Here is a 20,908-nt window from a genome sequence, read left to right on the forward strand (position 1 = left end):
CCAATATTTTAAAAGTAACAAAATAAATGAATCATTGGTAAATTTGATTAAAAAAGGAAAGATAAAAATCAAATTACCAGCATCAAAAATTTTGGTGAGCTTACCAACAATAGAGACAAAATTAGAGCATTAATTAGGAGCTATTTTACCCAATTGTATACCAACAAATCTGACAATCAAATTGAAATGAATATTTACAAAAATATAAATTACTCAGATTAATAGAAGAGAAAATTATTTAAGTAATCCCATTTTAGAAAAAAAAAATTAATAAGCCATCAATGAGCTCACCAAGAAAAAATCTTGAGGGCCAGATGAATTTAGAAATGAATTCTACCAAACATTTAGAGAACAATTAACTCCAAAACTATGTCAACTATTTGGGGAAATAGTCAAAGAATGAGTCCTTCTATGACACAAATAAGGTGCTGATAACCTAAACCAGGAAGAATGGAAAGAAGGAAAAGAAAATTACAGACCAATCTCCCTAATGAATATTGATGCAAAATTTTAAAATAAAATATTAGCAGGGAGATTGCAAAAATTTATCAGCAAGCTAATATACTATGACCAAGTGATTATACCATTGCTGGTACAATATAAGGGAAACTATTGGCACAATTGAATATATCAGTACCAAAACTAACAGAAATGTGAGAATCTCAGTAGACAAAGACAAAATTTTTGACAAAATACAGAACTCATTCTTATTAAAAACACTAGAGAGTATAGGATTAGATTTTTCCTTTAAAAAATAAACAGATGCTATCTAAAACCATCAGAATGCATTGTTTGTGGTAGGGAAAAACTAGACACATTCCCAATAAAATCTGGAGTAAAACTAGGATGCCCACTATCACTGCTATTATTCAATCTTTTATTAGAATTGTTTGTTTTAGCAATTAAAAAAAAAAGAAATAAACTACAGTAGGCAATGTGGAAATAAACTATAACTCTTTGTAGATGATAAAATGATATACTTAGACAATCCTAGAAAATCATCCAAAAATCTACTTGAAACAATTAACAAATTTAGCCAAGTTTCAAGTTATAAAATAAACTAACATGTGTTACCAAAACTTGCTGCTGGCAACAAGAGATGGAAAGAGAAATTCCATTTAAAATAACAGTAGACAAAATAAAATAGTGGATATCTAACTTCCAAGGCAAACCCAGGAATTATGTGAACACAATTACAAAATACTTTTTCACGTAAGCAAAGTTACATCTAAATAATTGGAAAAATACTAATTGCTTATGGGTAAGTCTATCTAATATAATAAAAATGACCATTTTACCTAAATTAGCCTTATTATTCAGTGTCATACCACTCAAACTGTCAAAAAATTATTTGTAGAGATAGAAAAAAACAAAATTCATCTGAAAGAATAAGTGTCAAAAATGTCAAGAGAAATAGTGGGGAAAAATTACAAAGAATGGCAGCCTAGCAATACCAAACCTAAAACTCTAATATAAAGAAGCAGTCATCAAAACCATTTGTACTGGTTAAGAAATAGAGTAGTGCATCTGTGGAATAGATTAGATACACATGACACAATGTTTAATTATATACAATAATCTAGAATTTGATAAAACCCCATACACCAATGGCCATAGCAATCTAGTATTTGATAAACCTCAAAACTCCAGCTTCCAGTATAAGAATTCACTATTTCACAAAAATTTCTGGGAAAACTGGGAAATAATATGTCAGAAACTCAGTATAAAGCTACATCTCACACCCTATACCAAGAGAAGATCAAAATAGGTACACAATTTAGGAATAAAGAGTGATACTATAAGCAATTTAGGAGAGCAAGAATAAATAAATCAATTGATTTGATCCTACAAGGATATGTTATGGTCCAGAACTGAAACAAGGTACTGAGTGGAATTGAGGAGACAATGATTAAATCTAAGTTAGCATTGATTTAACACTACAACAAATAATAGTTTCCTAGTGATGAAATGATTGGTGTATGCTCAGTGTACAGCATATAAGCAAGGAGCTCCCAAAAGCCCACAAAAGCCCACAATCCCACTCTCGGAGGTGGAGTCTGATTCATTCCCACATCTATCTTCATGCTAGCTGGAGACATTCTGTCTGACAAGAGCTCATGGGGGAACCAAGGAGAGAGATAGGTCTCTATTAAAGCTAGCCGGACCGCAGGAAAATATTCAAAATTTTAGGACACAATAAAGGATCCAGATTTTAACTCCTGGTTGCATTTTGGTGATTATTGGAACTGAATTGAAACTGACTGCCTCCAGAATCTCCCCAAGAAACCTCCTCCCAGAGAACGATTATAATTTAGAGAAACAGAACACTACAGCAAGGAATAGTTTATCTATCTGATCTTTGGAGAAGGGAGGAATTTATGACCAAAGAAGAACTAGAGAACATTATGAAATGCAAACAAAAGCAACATGGCCAAGATTAGAAAGGAAGCAGAAAGCTTGGGGAAAATTGAACAGTGAATGTTTCTAATAAAGACTTCATTTAAAAAAACTATATAAAGAATTGAGTCAAATTTTTAAGCATACATGTCATTCCCCAATTAATAGTCAAATGATATGAACAGCCAATTTTCAGATGAAGACATTAAAGGCATCTATAGTCATAAGAAAAGGTGCTCTAAATTACTATTAGGAAAATACAAATTAAAACAATTCTGAGGTAACATTAGCTAACATGACAGGAAAAGGTAATAATAAATGTTGGAGGAGATGTGGGAAAATTAGGACATTAATGCATTGTTAATGGAATTGTGAATTGATCCAACCATTCTGGAGAGCAATTTGGTATTATGGACAAAGGGTTATAAAACTGTGCATGCCCTTAACTCAGCAATGCCACTATTGGTCTGTTTCCCAAAGAAATCATTGATCAGGATAAACAACCCACATGTGTAAAAATGTTTCTAGCAAATATCTCTTGGTGACAAAGAATTGGAAAATGAGTAGATGTCCAATAACTGGGGAATGGCTGATAAGTATGGTATGTTAGAATATTGGAATATTATTTTATAAAAAATGATGAAGAGGTTGATTTTAGAAATGCTTTGAAATATTTAAATGAATTCATGTTGAGTGAAACAAGCAGAATCAGGAAAACATTTGTACATAGCAACAACAAGATTGTGAGATGATCTTAACTATGACAGATTTGTTTCTTCTCAGCAGTTCAGTGATCCAAGGCAATTCCAATAAACTTTGAATGGAAAATGCCATCCACAACCAAAGAGAGAACTATGAATATGGAATGTAAATTAACTAATGCCATGTTTCTTTTTTTTCTTTTTTTTTCTCTCATGGTTTTCCCTTTTGTTCTGATTTTTCTCTTCCAATATGATTCTTAAGGAAATATGTAAAAAAAAAGTATATGTATAATTTTTTTTTAAAGTTGTTGGTTTTTTATGTAGTGGTGGAGAGAAGAGAGAAGAAAATCTTAAAGTTACATGAAATACTCATACATACAAGACATCACAAACTAGACAATTTATGATTATATTGTGGAACACAGATTGTTATATCTAGTTACTGTTTAATATTAATGTCTAGATATAATGTAATAATGAACACCTGTCACTTAGAAACACCTGGTATAACTGCAACACTAGCATAAAGAATATATAAACCCTGATTCTCAGATCAGTAAACTTCATTGATCAAATTCTCCACCTGTCTTGTGACATACCTTATCATTGAGGCTCTCGAGCTGGTCTCAAGTGGTCCCTGAACAAGGACAAGAACATGGGTCTACATTGAAGCAGAGAAGCATTGAGAAGATGGTACCCCTGATCATTCAAGACTCCGAAGCAACAAGAATAAGAGGGGCAACAGGAATGCATAGAATCAATAGGTGCAGAGGGTATTGGAGGTAGAAGAGAATCTGTAGTTTCATTTAAAGTTGGGCTAATTTTTGTTTCACTTTATTTAGTTTAGCAAAATGGGACAGTCTCAATCAGGAAAAAACAAAGACATATTTTAAAGGACTAATAAAAGGTAATAAAAGATAGAGGATTGCTTATAAGTACTGATCAATTAAAGGAATTTATGATATCTGTAGAAAAATGCTTCCCACCTCAGGGAACTCTTGATTTGGCAAAATGGGAAATAATAGGAAAATAGATGGCACTTATCTGGGATTTTTTATTCCTTTCTTAGGAATCTCCTGACCCAAAGCTGAAAGCAGTTACCATGCCAGAACTTCTGGTGGCTTTCCTGTTTGCCTTTAGATTTGGAATTTTCCCTTGAGGGAGAAAAGATTCCAAAGAGACCTTAGTAAAATGGAATTCCCTCCCCACCCCTACCATCCCTTTTCTTCTTTCTGAAATTAGTAATGAAGCATCAAAATTGGGAGCATGCTCCCAGGATCAATTGAGTATATAAGACTTAAATTTGTATATAAAAGCTGAAAATAGATTTCTCTCTGTGGTGTGTATGTGTGTGTCTGCTTTGCATTCTATATTCTGTGTTAAAAGTTAGTGAGCTTGTGACAGATAAGAATTCAGCCTCTGTGTTGCTGGCTTGGAAAAATATCAGTCTCAATTATTGGAATTGGGATTCATTCAAAGTAGTAATTCTATCAGAATGGCTCAGAGTGTATTGGTCTTTGATCATGGTAAGATAATATGGGAGCTAATTTTGAGCTCCTTAAAAATAAGATAGTGCTAGGAAAGAAAATATTTTTTCTATTTCTCTCCCTCTACCTCTGGCTTACTAAAGCAGCTTTGTATGAGAGGGAGAGAGAGAAAAAGAAAAATATATTTAATATAGTGAAATACTAAGAAAGATTAAACATATAGTGATAAGAATAGCATAGACTGAAAAGGATGAGAGTGGGAACTTTTGAGAAAGTGTAAGAGTACTGTGCTATTACTTTAAAAACTCCTATAAGCAAGGAACCTGTCAATTTATTATCAGAACTCAAGCTTGTGGAATCATGCCTTGAAGAAACTCAAGGTAAAAATCCACATGAAGCAAGAATTGGCACTTAACTTTTCCTGGCTTACTAAAGAGAAGAGACTTGAAGGCAATATCTAGGTAGATTTTAGGGCACTTCACAAGCTAAAATACTGGTTAATTTTTAGATAACTTTAAAATTGGTATATATGTTAAAATTGGGCATTTAATTAGTTGTGATAGATTTGGTGTTGCCTGAATTGACTTAACAATTGGTTCCTTCTGTAGAATCCAGATTTGGCTTGTTATAAACTGAAAAACCAACAGAAGATGGAAAATAGGTATAAAAATCTGTTATCAGTCTTGCTAACTCAGTAAATGTAATTTAGAAGATTGGATATTTCCACTTTTGCTTGTGAGTTAAGACGGCTATTGATAATTACTGTGGTTATTAAACAAAACACAGTAGTATAAGCAATACAAAATGCTAAAATATTGAAATAGGAAAAATTCTACAGGGAATAGCAGCTATTTTCATCTTTTATGTTTTAGAAAAAGTTCCCATAAATCTACGAGGCAAAGCTCCCATATGTTTTTTTCTGGTATTTTCAGATTGATGGCATTGACCCTCAAGATATTGCAAACTGAAGAATTTTCACAAGAATAGACAAAAAAAAATCTAAGGCTTTAAAAGCACAATATTTTGTAAATCTTGATTTTTAATGCAAATTGGATGCTCTGCAATCCACAGTATTTGCTACTAGATATGAATGACTTACTAGAAATAAGAACTCAATTATATTATAGAATCAATAGGTGCAGAGGGTATTGGAGGTAGAAGAATAATTGTAATTTCAAAATCCAATGTGAAAATAGTGAAATTGAAATTGATGAAAATCAGATAACTGATGAGATATTGGATGTTCTCAAACAGATAAATCCTTTTAATAATGTAAAATGTATTACATTTTGGCTTATTTTCCTTACTCCTGATGCTAATGTGTGCGTATGGGTGCATTTTGTTTAAAATTGGTTCTAAACGTTTCTCAGCATTAACCACAGACCTTTGATACCTTGAGTTAAATAGAAAGGGAAAGATATAAAGGGCTAGCAAAAAGCAGATCTTTAAAAAGCTATAAGGGAATTAACATATTCTTTGTGTAGTTGTGGATTGATGTGCTACAGATTCACCATTCTTCCAAGACCAAGGTTGAGAATAGGATGTGATGACCTATTAGATCAAACAAGTACTGCTAGCACATAGATTCACTAAACCTAGAAGTTCCCTATATGAATACGTAAGCATGAGGCAAACATATTTGATATAAATTTAACATAATTTTGTTGATTAATACATGGAACAGGAACAAAGCATCACAAACTAGGCAATTTATGATTATGTTGCGGTACTTTGAAGAAAAAAAAATACACAAAATTGCCCATAAAATAACAAAAGTTTATGGCTCTTCTAAGATTTTTATAATTACACTGATATATCTTGAATGTACCCGGACAGATTGATTTCAATATCTTTTTTATTATTATTATTTGGGAAGTATTTTGAATAAGATTTCCTTTCAGCTATTTACTTTTGAATTTTGTTATTTTATTCGAAAATGACAATAATTTTGTAAACTTATTTTGTTTCCCACTAGTTTAACAAAGTTAAAAATTATCACAATTCATCTCTCAATTATCTAGGGATTTCTAAATAAACCATGCTGTATTTGCAAACACACTTCTTTGACTGTGTTTATGTCTCTAATATCTTTCTTGCTTTATTACTATCAGTAAGAGTTACAAAAATAAGCAAAATAATTAGAGACAAGGCATCCTAGCCTTACTCAGGAATTTTATAAACATAACCAGAAGCTCTTAAAGGAACGTAATTGAAATATATGCATTGTTTATTGTTGAGCTGTATTATTATAATAAAACAATAATTTCATTTTAAATTAGACTATACCTTTGGTGCCCCAATAATAAAAATACCAGAGAGTTACATTGTAGAGCTAAACAAAAGAATAACATTATTGTTGAGAGACAGAAAGAAGAAAGAGAGTGAAGAAAAGGAAGAGGAGAACTTATATAGCACTTACTATGTGCTAGGCACTATACTGAGTGCTATTAAATTAATTATCTCATTTAATTCTCATAACAACCCTGGGAGGTACGTGTTGCTATTGCCCCTATTTTATGGTTGAGAAAACTGGGATTAACAGAACTTTGAGTGACTTTCCCAAGATTAAATAGTTAGCAATTAATTGAGGCCAGATTTGAACTCAAACCTTGCTGACTATAGGTCCAATGTTCTATCCACTGCACAGTTAGATACCCGTTTTGAAGAAACAAATGGAAGAATTTTAAAAAGTAATAGTGAACAAGTAGGTAGGAGCAGGGGCTAGTATTACTTTATCTCAAACTATATTTTATAGCAGTAATTCTTTTTTTTTTTTTGAATGCATGAAAGATTTGTTTTACATTCTTGCAAGAATAGGTGCCTAGGTGAGTAGACACACCTTTGAAATTCCAAAGGAAGCATTTTATTTCCTATCCTGAAATACAAGTTCCTCTTCTGATTCCCCATTAATTGGATATAACAGAAGTTAAATGATATGAATCTCCCTCGATTCCTCATTACATAGCCATTACATTACATAGCTCCCAAGGAGCTTACACTCTAGAAGAGGGAAGATAACAGGAGGACTAAGGATAAAGAATAAAAAAGTATTTTCAAGTCTCTGGACACCACACTTGATCATAAAAGTAAGTCCTTGCTCCCCAGGGAGCTTCCATTCTTTTGGGAGAAGATAAACTCCACATTTGATTATTCCTTGATGTCCTTTTGGGTTTTAGTTTTCTATTTTAAATTTCATTACCCCAATTTAAACTATGGAAACAAAATGTCCATCCATTTCTCACAATTTCCTTTTTTTTTTTCTTTTTTAATGATTTGATTTCCACATCTTTCTAACCCCTCAAATCTGGCTAATTTTTTATATTCCACTTCCACTTCAAAAAGTATTATTGACTTCTGCACAGATCTCCTTACATAGGATGGATAATTAATCCGTGAATTCTCTGCTACTTCTTCTCTAGGGCTGTACTATAAGTGAAACTACTTCCAATTATAACACCTTCCTCCTCTTCCTGCCAATAATCTTTCCCAAGCTATTCTCCTAATGATATCTAACTATTCTGTTATTCTCTTCATTGTCTCTCTGGTGTAACTTATTCAATAATATATACTCACCAGAGTAGGAATGACCCAAATCCAGAACTAGATTCTTAGCCTTGAATTCATCAGTTACTATCTTTGACTTAATTCTTCCTGATTTGAGTCTTACTCTCTTCATTGAATGCCAAGATAAAAGAAATAGCCAATTGGATTGATGCACAAGTCCACAGTTGCCAGACAAAGATGGTTTGAGAGTGCTGTTTCACAATACCACACATGTTTTTATAGCAGTAATTCTCGGAAAGAATCAGTTTGCACAATGAATCAAGAACCAACTTCAAAGCCACAAAAACCTGTCCAAGTCCGGTTTATGACATGTTGGCTGAGTAACACTGCAAAAGTCACTGAGTCTCTCAGTGACTCTGGTGACTTTCAAAGAGAAATTACAAAGTATTTGTTGACCCACACTGTTAGTAAAAATTCTTGAAGAAAAACTTTTACCAATGAAATCTGAGGTTGACACCCCCCACAAAATAATAAAACAAAACTAAAGACACACGCAAAAAAAATGAAAACAATTTTGTTTTACTTAAAGGCAGAAATGCTTATCGTTGGACTACATTATGAAAGCAAGACTTAGAAACAATGAAACATAATATCGTTTTCAATAAACTTAATTGCTGCTGCTATTACTGTAGCATTTATAAAGCACTTACTATGTGCCAACTGCTGTGTTGAACACTTTACAATTATTATCTTATTTGAACAAAGATATCCAATTTGACAAGAACAATCAGAAAAAAAGCTACAAGTGGAAATATGGCTTAGATACAAAAAGTGAAATCATATAAAACAAAATCTTATACTATTGCAGGGGAAATTTTTTAACTAAATGGGGGAATGAAAAGATCATAAAAGGCACAAAATATTTATATAAATTTTTTAAAAATCTTCTGTACTTACAAAAGCAATGCAACTATGAACTGAGGGGAGAAATGTCTTCATAGCAATTATCTCCAAGATAAAACCAAAATTCAAGTGGAACAGAGAATTGATACAAATATGTATGTTTTTCCCCTTCCTAGTTGGCATCTTGTGGACATTCATAAGTTAATAATAATAATAATAATTTATATCATGCCTAGTATGTACCAGGCATTATGCTAAATGCTTAATAAATATCTCATTTGATCCTCACCACGACCCTCAAAGTAATTGTTATTATTATCCTTATTTTACAAAAGGAAAACTGAGATAAAGAAAAGTTAAAAATGACTTACATAAGGTCCAAGAACTAAATGTGCAACTCTGTCTCACTTAAATCTGATTATACACAAGTAAAAATATCATTCTTGTGATGTAATTGGCCCTCTTCAAAAATTAAGAACAAGCAACAAAAATAAGAATTATTTTACCCTGAATAAATGATTTAAGGATATAAATATGCACTTTTTTATATGGAAATGCAAGCTATAAATAATCATTTGAAAGAATGCTCCAAAATTCTAATATGAGAGAAATAAAAATTAAACCAACTCTCAACTTCCACTTCACCCTATTACATTGGCAAAGATGATAAAAGATTATAATTTACCATGATGGAGTTTGGGGAAGACAGGAACCTTAATTCCCTTTTTGTGAAGCTATGAACTGGTCTAAACTTTCTGGAAAATTATTGATAATTAAAACTAAAATGTAAAGTCTATTTCCCTTGAGATAATATTAGTAAGTATATTTCTACTGTAAATGCAGAATGAATGTCCCCATGTATACCAAAAATATTTATAGAAGCACTTCTAGGGAAGGTAAAGAGGGAAAAAAGGTATATATATATATACATATATATGTATATATATGTATATATTTAAAAAAAAAACTTTGATATAAGAATGGAAAATGTTACTGTGCCATTTTTAAAAAATGAATATGAAAAGTTCAGAGAAACTCAGGAAGATTTTTTTAAAAAGCGATACCAGTATGGCAATTTACATAATAGCACAATAATGTAAAAAGGGGTAGAGGGGGAACATTGTAATAAATCAAAACTCTAATAAATGTTGTGAATAGTTGTGACTTCAAACAATTAACAACGAAGCACACAATTCCTATCAAAGCAGAGAGGTGATAGTCTATAGATACAGATATGATTGATGTATTTACTTTGTTTTATAAAACTATACTCCTTTATTAAGAAGGAAGGGAATCATTGGAACAGGAAGGTAATTATAATATACGTATGTATATGTTCAGTCTCTCTGTCTCTCTCCACACACACACACACACACACACACACTCACACACACACACACACACACACAAAGAGTCTCATAAATGTATATATGCGCATACAATATATGCTAGTTATGTATATACATATAAATATATACAAGCCATATTTGTTGGCATATGTGTATATACATGCACATATATGTGTTTGCATATATATATACATATACATGCATGATATTTTAGCTCTATGTGAATATATAGATAATATAATCTCTCTATATAATACAACATATGACATGCATACTACACATATGTGTATACATGTGCATATTCCTATGCATGCATATCTACAGATATATAAATGTACATGATATACATAAAGTTTAGACCAACATATAAATATATGTATTTTTATAACATATATATATATATATATATATATATATATATATATATATATATATATGATTTGTACATAGACATATGTATATAATGGTATTTAAATAATGATCACAAAATATTTGAAATTTAAGTAAATTAATTATACATGTTTATATTTTCAATTCAGAATTAAGCATAAAGTTTTGATTAACTCAGTATTGAATTTGATGCATTTTAAAAGTTGAGGCTTGAAAATATAAAAGATTTGATATGAAAGCAAAAGAAAATTGTCAGGAAAATAAAAAAAAAACTTAAGTGCAACCTCTAAAATGTTCTGCAAAAGAATAAATAAATATTCCAAACATCATTAGAAACACATAATAATCAAGACAAGGAAGGGAATCCTAAAATTGTGAGCATAAGTAACAGTTTAAGAAAAAAAAAAAAATCAAACTCACTGTATGACACAGATGACAAAACCTTAATTTGAAAATGAAAGGTAGCCCCCAGATCAAGATATTTAATTATGTTTCTTGCTGTGTTAACATCATCATGTATGAGTGCATGTTTACAGGAGGATGTAGTAATGAACCATCCAGAATCATTTGAAGCTCCAAATTTATATAAGAACCACCGAGTACTTGCAATCTTCTTAAGTAAAAACACATTATCAGGCATGGTAGCAAGAGCTAAAGCCATAGAACCATTTAAAATCTCAACAATTAGGAGGCTGCTATAACCAGGAATCACCACAGTCTTCATAATGTCAGTATCTTTAAATGCAGGAGCTTCATTTTTGGATTCTGCAAAAAAGAGAAAAATCTTAAGACATTTTATTTAAGAGAAATTAATGTATTTTAGTAGTAAAATGGATTAATACAACTGACAAAAGAATTTTTTAATTGTAGCCTAAACCAAAGATCCAAAACTAGATCTAAGTTATCTCATGATGCAATAATATATTCCTTTTTTTCTTTATTAAAGCTTTTTATTTTTCAAAACATATGCATGGATAGTTTTTCCATCATTAACCCTTGCAAAACCTTGTGTTCCAATTCCCCCCCTTCCTCCACCCCCTCCCCTAGATGGCAAGTAGTCCAAAATATGTTAAACATGGTGGAAATATGTTAAATCCAATATATGCATACATATTTATGCAATTATCTTGCTGCACAAGAAAAATCAAATCTAACTTGAAAAAAAAAATGAGAAAGAAAATAAAATGCAAGCAAACAATAACAAAAAGAGTGAAAATGCTATGTTGTGAGCCACACTCAATTCCCACAGTCCTCTCTCTGAGTGTAGATGGTTTTCTTTATCACAAGAGCATTGAAACTGGTATGAATCATCTCATTGTTGAAGAAAGCCACATCCATCAGAATTAATCATTGTATAGTCTTGTTGTTGCTGTGTATAATGATCTCCTGGTTCTGCTCACTTTACTCAGCATCAGTTAATGCAGGCCTTTTGGAAATCATAAACAATAATAATGTTCCATAACATTCATAACTTATTCAGCCATTCTCCAACTGATAGGCATCCACTCAGTTTCCAATTTCTTGCTGCTACAAAAAGGGCTGTCACAAACATTTTTGTACAAATGGGTCTCTTTGGGATATAAGTCCAGTAGTAACATTGCTGGATCAAAGGGTATGCACAGTTTGATAACTCCTTGGGCATAGTTCCAGATTGCTCTCAGAATAGTTGGATCCATTCACAATTCCACCAGTAGTGTATTAATATCCCAGTTTTCCCACATCCTCTCTAACATTCTTCATTATCTTTTCCTATCATCATAGCCAATCTGAGACGTATGTAGTGGTATCTCAGAGTTGTCTTAATTTTTATTTCTCTGATCAATAGTGATTTAGAGCACCTTTTCATATGACTAGAAATGGTTTTAATTTCTTCATCTGAAAATTGTCTATTCATATCCTTTGACCATTTATCAGTTGGAGAATGGCTTGAATTCTTATAAATTTGAGTCAATTCTTTATATATTTTTAAAATGAGCCCTTTGTCAGAATCCTTGAATGTAAAAATGTTTTCCCAGTTTCCCAATTTTATATTCCAAAAGAATCATAAAATCCATGGTTTATGAGGGGTCATATAAGTCATATATTTTAACTCCATACCTAATGTATGAATTCCCCTACAACATCCTTTATAAATGATCTTTTTGCTCTCTTTAACACTTTTAATAACTGTAAATTCACTCCCTTGGAAAGCATCTTATAGTCTTAAACAGATCTTTAAAATATAATCACAGACAGTTAATTGTCTGAGACCAAATTCAATCTCATGAAGATGAATACTTCTGACTCCAAATCCTGTACTCTATCCACTGAGCCATTTAGATAAAGTGGATGGTAATCCTAATCCCAAATCCATTTCCCTATAAAATCAATTTATTTCTCACAAACTTCCCTTTTGGTTCAAAGTATATAGAATTAATCTAATTCTTCCATAAACTAAATCTACAAAAATAATATTCCTTCAAATAAAGGTCATACCTTTTATCCCCCCAAAATTTGGCTTGTATAAAAACCTAGGCTAGACTGTTTAGGAGTTATTTTTTAGTTTGTATTCATCCCCCTTTTTTTTAAATTTAAAGATATCTCTTTAAGAATGTGTCTCTATTTAGAGGTAAAATATACTCAGATCTTCATGTATCAAAAAGGCTACAGTGTTTTAAATCTTTTTTTTTTCATAAAAATAGTTTACTTTTGACCAAAAAAAAAAAAAAAAAAACTTTCCACAAATACTGTTATTTATGTTCTTCAGGAATACATATTCAGCACATTGCTAGGGGAAGTGACTCAGGAAACATTCTGACTTTCTTCTCAACCATAAACTTTTGGAATCTTTTATATTTGCTAAATATGGTGTTATACAGAGCAGAATTTGAGAAAGTTGAAATGATATGTTTCCTTTTGGCTATAAATTTTATAATTCTATATGATGGCTCAAGGAAAGGTGATTCTCAGATTTCTTTGAAAAAATAAAGGATTATTTAAATAAGACTACGGAGCAAACTGACTTTCGTGGGAATTTCTTCTTCAATACAAACATCAGAAATAGTGTGGGGCAAGGCCTCTTTCAAACTTGGGCCTATATACTTTGAATGACTTATTTGCATTTTGTAACAATGGTAGACTTTGAAAGAGGTTCATGTTGTACATTGTGGTCTATTCAGATCGAAAGGGTGTCAGTCAGGACCATTTGCAGTTTATAAAGATCTAAGACAGAAAATCTTTTCCCAGTGGGGATGGACAAAAAGCACCTGAGATATTGACAGAGATCATACCCTTTCCCCCTTTGTATGGATTGTCTCAGTGTCTTTTCTTCATTCACCCATATACATAGGTAAGACTGAAAGTTTAAAATGAGGTTAATATTCTTGATTAAATCAAAAGAAATCAGATTCTGGATTTTGGAACTGGGTAGAATTCCACTGTCTGTTAGATGTCAGACTTTAGTGTCATGTTCTGGTTAGCTTTCTGGAAGTCTTGGGACCAGCTTTCCTTTCAGCAGAATAATCACTGGGAGAACAGTCAGGGATAAAGGCCAAAATCTTTATTATCTCCTTTACAATCTGTCTCCTTTATCTAGGGCCCGGCTAGCTTTCTAGAGGCCCTTCGGAATTGATCTTGGTTTCAGTGGAGAAAAAGCAGGAGGCAGGAGAGCCACCACGACAGTCTCTATCTTGAAGTCTCTCTTTGGCTCAGTTTGTCCCAGTTTATATACTCTATTACAATTACATCATTACAATATCCTGTGTATAAACCAATCATTATATTACTAGGGAACCCTTATTTGGTTCATCATACTGAACTAGAGAATTCACATGCTAAACTAGATAACCATTGTATTACCAATTCCACCGAATTAACAGCTTGTTGGATTAAATTAATCATACTGAACCTTAAGTATTTCTCCAAAGTTCCTGCCCTTTACACCTTAGAGTCTATAAAAAAGAAGGCCCATAAGCCCAGTGGAACAATGTACCCTACCAAGATATCTCTCCAAGAAAGAAGCACATGGGAATATTATGTAAGGGTAGCAGAGATCCTGCAGCATCAAGTGTGTGGTAGCCTGTATGTTTCCTAAATGTGGACCCCTGATATTTCATCTCTGAAACTTAAATTTTACTGGAATTTTTTGCATCACAATCAATAGCCAATTTAATTGTGCCTTTGACTTTAATGCAAGGTTCAAAAGAGATTGCAATGTTCAAGCCTTTCTAGGTTCCCAGAAGACTATCTAGAATAGCATATTATATTTGTCATGGTTCAGTTTCTTGGCAAAAATACTAGAGTCATTAATTCCTTCTCCAGATCATTTTACAGATGAGGTACACGGGGTAAGTGACTTGCATAGAGTACCAGAGATAGTAATTGTGTCAGACCAGACTTGATCTTATGAAGATGAGTACTTCTGATTCCCAGTCCAGCACTCAATCCACTGAGCCACTTAGCTAAATCAAAGGATAATTCAATTGTCCACTGGACTTCAGTAAAAGGGAAGGGAAGATTTCTCTCTTCTCAAATCCCCCAGTAGTAATACACTATAACTACATGACAGTAAAAAGATGTACTTGAATAGAAGCTTAAGTCTGTGAATGTATTATCTCGTACTTTTTGTGTCTCCTTTCCTCAAAATGGGTCTATAGATGCCAAACCTAAGAAAAAAATATAATACAGTAGCTATGTTATGAGTTAAGAATATGGAAGTGTAAGAGTTTTGAAGCTGTGTCAGATACTCCATGAGATGTGATTCCCATAATGCCTCTTTGCATTCTTCGTCAAGGAAATGATCATCAATAGGTGTAGAGTGTCAGAACTCTGGAAAAGTATACTTGAAACAAGGTGTTAAACCAGAGAAATTGATGAGACAATGGTTATCTAGTTTACATATATACTTAGTACTTAGCATGCTGATATAATGGTTCTCTAAGTTGACACATAATCAGTGTGCTGCAATGATGCAATTACAATAAGGTATGTAAGAGTCAACAAGGACTGGAAGAGAGACATTCCATCTTCTACCATCCTAGTGGCTCTCCTGCCTTCTGCATTCCTCCACTAAGACCAAGGCCCATCTGAAAGTCCCCCAGAAAGCTAGCCCAGCCCCAGGCGAAGGAGACAGACTGTGAAGGAGATAATAAAGACTTTGGACTTTATCCCTGACTATTCTCCTGTTGATTATTCTGCTGAAACTAAGGTCCATTTGGAGGACCTCCAGAGAGCTAACCAGAACATTACAAATAGGATCATTCCAATTCCCTGAAACCCAAAACAATCATGTCTGATGATGCAGAGGGATCTAGATCACAGGAATTGTTTAGAGATGAGGTGAATGTCAAATAGCAGTGTCATCTCGTTTAGCAGTCCCATAAAGTTGTCCTTTTTTCCCCAAGAAAATATGTTTATGATTTTTTTATTGGTGCCTGTGTTTCCATTTATTCAAGCCTTTGGGGTATTTTTATGTCTTTCTGTAGTGAAGGAAATAATCTCTAATTAATAATTGCTCTAAGTCTAGTAGTCAAATTGTATAATGAACATTGCAAACATTTATTAAAGGCATACTGTATGCCAAGTGCTATGTGCTAAATGTAGCTGAAACTAAGAAAAGGTAAAAACAGACTTTGCCTTCAAAAAGTTTACATTTTAATTAGGAAAACAACATATAAACCAAGTACATAAAAAGGTGTGTGTGTATGTGCATATGCACTGGAGTGGAAAGATATAATTAATTCTATTCTGTGCACATTGAGTTTGAAATGACAATACACCATCCAGCTCAAAATGTCTAACAGGTAAGTTGGTCTTATAAGATGGAAAATAAATTTAACAACTCTTATCACTTCAATGATTAATCATGACTCCAGAAAAATGATGGTAAATCAGACTTCCAGTCTCATGAAAAAGTGATGCAAAATGAGAACTACATTAACAAAAGTGGCTACTGGCATACTTATTTGTTATGAGTGATTTTTTTTTGATTTTTTTTTTTTTGTGGAAAACATGTGGGTAGTTGGATAAATGGATAGTGAAAGTAATGGGGGGAAAAGAAAGAAAGAAAAGAGCATCAATAAAACACTAAGAAAAATGCAAGAAATCCAGGAGGGGATACAAACAAGGAAATATGCATTGGTTTGATCAGGTAAAATTTAAAATGCACATTAAAATATTGTTCAGAATTAAAATTAAATTCATGGTTTTAATATATAATCTTTTTCTATATTTTTATATTGAAAGGGAATAGTAGGTAGAATGTTATTCCCTGTAACCTTCTGATAGTCACAAAATGTAGTTGTACAAGAGGGAGCTTCATGTTGTGCAGAAAATATATCTGTGTCCTTATCTCTTTATCAGTTTTATAAAGGTCAGTGATTAAATCAAGAAAGGCTGGTAATTTGCTGCAGAAATTAACCAGCCACACCTCTAAAGACTTTAAGACATTTTAAGTCATGAAAAGTTTAAGAAAAACTACATTCATTAATACCTGTTAGGGATACCACTGTATGAGGGTAGAAGAAATGAAAGATTTTTTTCTCTTCCCATTCTCCCAACATTTCTCATGTAATTTTGGAAGCAGAAATAGACAAGGTCACAGAGATATAGTCAGTAGGGAATAAAACAGCTTCCAAGGAGAGCAGCTCCTAGCAATTAAGAGACAAACTATCAAGACTACCCTCAAAACTCATTGTGAGAATTTTTCAAAGAGAAGGGACTTCTAAGTTCCAAAGTGTGAGCCAAGATAGTGGAGTAAAGTCAGGAAGCTTCTTGAGCCCTCCCAGTTTCCCTGGAAAACCACATGAAACCAAACCTCTAAACAGAGTCAGATGGAATGAAACCACTCTCCATCTCAAGATAGACTGGAAAAACTTTAACAAAGGTCAATCTCAGTGGGGTGAAAAGAGTGTTCAGCCCAGGTTAGAGAGATGAAGGGAATACTGAGAAGGTCTTAATCATAGCAAATCAGCAACTAAGACCCTAAGACCTGCACAATAGAGAAGCAAATAAGGGGGGGGGGTAACTTCCAGTCCCAGCTTGCCACCTTTACACCAAGAGCAGAAGTAAAAAGAAGAAACACCAAAAGAAAAGGAAAGAAAATGAAAAAGAAACAGAAAATAACCTTGAATATTGAAAGCTACTTTGGTGATAGGGAAGAGCAAAGCACAAACTCAGAGGAGGACAGACTGTCCACAGAAGAAATCTCAAAGAGTGAGATAAATTGGTCTCAAGTCCAAAGAGGCTTCTTAGAAATGCTAATAAAAGACCTCAAAAGGCAAATGAAAGAAATTGAAGAAAAAAATGAGAAAAGAAATGAGAGGTACACATGAGAGAGTCAACAGTTTGGAAAAGGAAGAGAAAAAAATTTGATTGAAGAAAACAAATCCTTAAACAGTAGAATAAACCAAATGGAAAAGGCGATAAAAAAGATAACTAAAGAAAATCACACATTAAAAATTAGAACAGGGCAAATGGAAGCTAATGGCTTTTTAAGACAGCAAGAATAAGTCAAACAAAATAAAAAGAATGAAAAAATGGAAGAATATGTGAAATATCTCATTGGCAAAATACCCAACCTAGACAATAGATCAAGAAGTGACAATTTAAAAATTATTGGCCTACATGAAATTCATGAGCAAAAAAGAGCCTGAATAGCATTCCACAAGAGGTCATTAAGGAAAATTGTCTAATATTCTAGAAATAGAGGGGAAAGTACTGATTGAAAGAATCCATACAATAGATTGAAAGACTCCATCAGTCACCTCTAGAAAGAGATCCTACAAGGAAAACATCAAGGAACATTGTTGTGAAACTCCAAAACTATATCTCAATGAAAAAATTTTTCAAGCTGCCAGAGAAAAACAATTCAAATATCAAGAAGCAACAGTCAGGAATACCCAGGATCTGGCAGCTTCTACTATAAAAGATCAGAAGGCCTAGAATACCATATTCTGGAAGGAAAAGTATCTGTGGTTACAACCAAAAATTAACTACCCAGTGAGACTTGGTATCATTTTTTCTGGGGAGGAGGTGGAACTTCAATGAAGTTGGAGCTTTTCAATAATTTCTACTAAAAAAAAAAAAAAAAAAACCAAAAACAGAACTAAAAAGAAAATGTAATCTACTAACACAGGACTCAATAAAATCATAGAAAAGTCAACTGGGGGAAAACATCTATATAAAGGTTAAACCGTTTAAATCCCTAGATAGGAAAATAATATTTATAACTCTTACAAATTGTATCTGTCACTGGGGGTGGGAGAAGGGAGCATCACATGGAAAGAGAATGTGGTTGTGAATGGTCCCTCATGTGATGGTATCAAAGAAAAAGACCTTAAAGGGGGGTAAAAAGTCTGTACTGAAAAAAAGAAGAAAGGGGGGGGGGTGAGAACTAGGGAAGTTAATAGGATCCTAGAAAACCTAGATATGATAGATCTCTGGAGAAAACTGAATTGTGACAGAAAGGAAGACACATTTATCTCAGCAATACATGGCACCTACACAAAAAATGACCATGAATTAGGCCATAAAAATCTTGCAATCAAATGCAAAAAGGCAGAAATTGTAAATGATTCCTTTTCAGACCACAATGCAATAAAAATATAGGACTAGGAAAAGATAGACTAAAACTCAATTAGAAATTAAGTAATCTAATTCTAAAGAATGAGTGGGTCAAACAACAAAATACAGAAACAATCCATAATTTCATCCAAGAAAATGACAATAATATACCAAAACCCATAGGATGCAGCCAAACCATTTTTTAGGGGAAATTTTATATCTTTAAATAACAACATAAATAAAACACAGAAAGAGGAGGTTAATGAATTAGGCATGCAACTAAAAAGGCTAGGGGAAAAAAACAAGTTAAAAAATCCTAATTAAATACCAAATTAGAAATTTTGAAACTTGTAGTGATTTGGTTGGTTTTCTGGAAGTCTCTTGACCAGCCTTCTTTTCAGCAGAGTGATCACCATGAGAATAGCCAGGAATGAAGTCCAAATTCTTAATTATCTCCTTCATGGTTTAGTTTCCTTGCCTGCAACCCGGGCCAGCTTTCTTGAGGTCCTCCAGAATGTGTCTTGGTTTCTGTGGGGGAGGCAGAAGGACTACCACGACTGTCTCTGTCTTGATGCCTGTCTCAGTTTGAGAGCTTGTGCTCCATCCTCCACCCTTCTGTCTTCTCTAAGTCTGTCTCTGAGCCCTTTCCAAGTCTGCTCTAGTCCCTCATGGTGGTGGGAGATGAAATAAATGTCTCTCTGAATACAAGGGTTTGTGCTCCAGCCTCCAGCCACCACAAAAGTAGGAGATGGCATAAATGTCTCTCCTTGGCTCTGAGAGCTTGAGCTGCTGCCTCCAGTCCTCTGTCTTCTCAGAATCTGTATTCGATTCTGTCTCTGGCTGAGTTTGTCCCAGTTTGTATGCAGTATACTGAGTATAAGCCAATCATTATATCACTAGGGAACCATTATTTGTCCTAAGATTAAATCAATCCTACTGAACTAGAGAACTATTAATTACCATGCTAAACTAGATAATCATTGTCTTATCAATTCCACTTAGTTAACACCTTATTTAAATCAATCATACTTGAGCCTTAAGTATCCTGCCCTTTACAGAAACTCAAAGGAGAGATTAATAAAATAGAAACTAAGAAAACTATTGAGTTAATAAATAGAGTTAGTTTTATTAAAAAAAAAAAAAACCCACTAACAAACTGTATAAACCTTGGATTAATTTGATCAGAAAAAGGAAAGAAAAAATAAAACATTACCAGCATCAAAAATGAAAGGGGTAAACTTACCACTAATAAAAAAGAAATTAAAGCAATAATTAGGAGCTATTTTGCCCAACTCTATGGTAGCTAGTCTAACAATGTAACTGAAATAGATGAATATTTTTAAAAATATAAATTGTTTGGGTTAATAGAAGAAGAAATAAAATACTTAAATAGTCCCATTTTAGAAAAAGAAAATGAACAAATTATTAATAAACTCCCTATGAAAATATCTCCAGGGACACATGGATTCACAAGTGAATTCTATCAAACATTTCAACAACAATTTATTTCAATACTATGTAAACTATTTGGAAAAATAGGAAAAGAAAGAGTACTGCCAAATTCCTTCTATGACACAAAGATGGCAGTGATACCTAAACTAGGAAGGGCCAAAACAAAGAAAGAATATTATAGAAC

The 20,908-nt window shown here is 32.9% G+C and overlaps 1 protein-coding gene across 1 annotated transcript in view; it reads right to left on the reverse strand.

Moving 5' to 3' along the window:
• Nucleotides 1-20,908, reverse strand: part of LOC141553467 (cation channel sperm-associated auxiliary subunit beta-like) — a 218,308-nt gene that overhangs the window by 62,396 nt on the left and 135,004 nt on the right. The window contains exon 16 of the mRNA XM_074285114.1: nucleotides 11,152-11,496. Coding sequence (XP_074141215.1) covers nucleotides 11,152-11,496 — 345 coding nt within the window. The remainder of the gene's footprint in view (nucleotides 1-11,151; nucleotides 11,497-20,908) is intronic.

Source organism: Sminthopsis crassicaudata, chromosome 2 (assembly GCF_048593235.1).
Source record: "Sminthopsis crassicaudata isolate SCR6 chromosome 2, ASM4859323v1, whole genome shotgun sequence".
In the NCBI taxonomy this organism is placed as follows: Eukaryota; Metazoa; Chordata; class Mammalia; order Dasyuromorphia; family Dasyuridae; genus Sminthopsis; species Sminthopsis crassicaudata.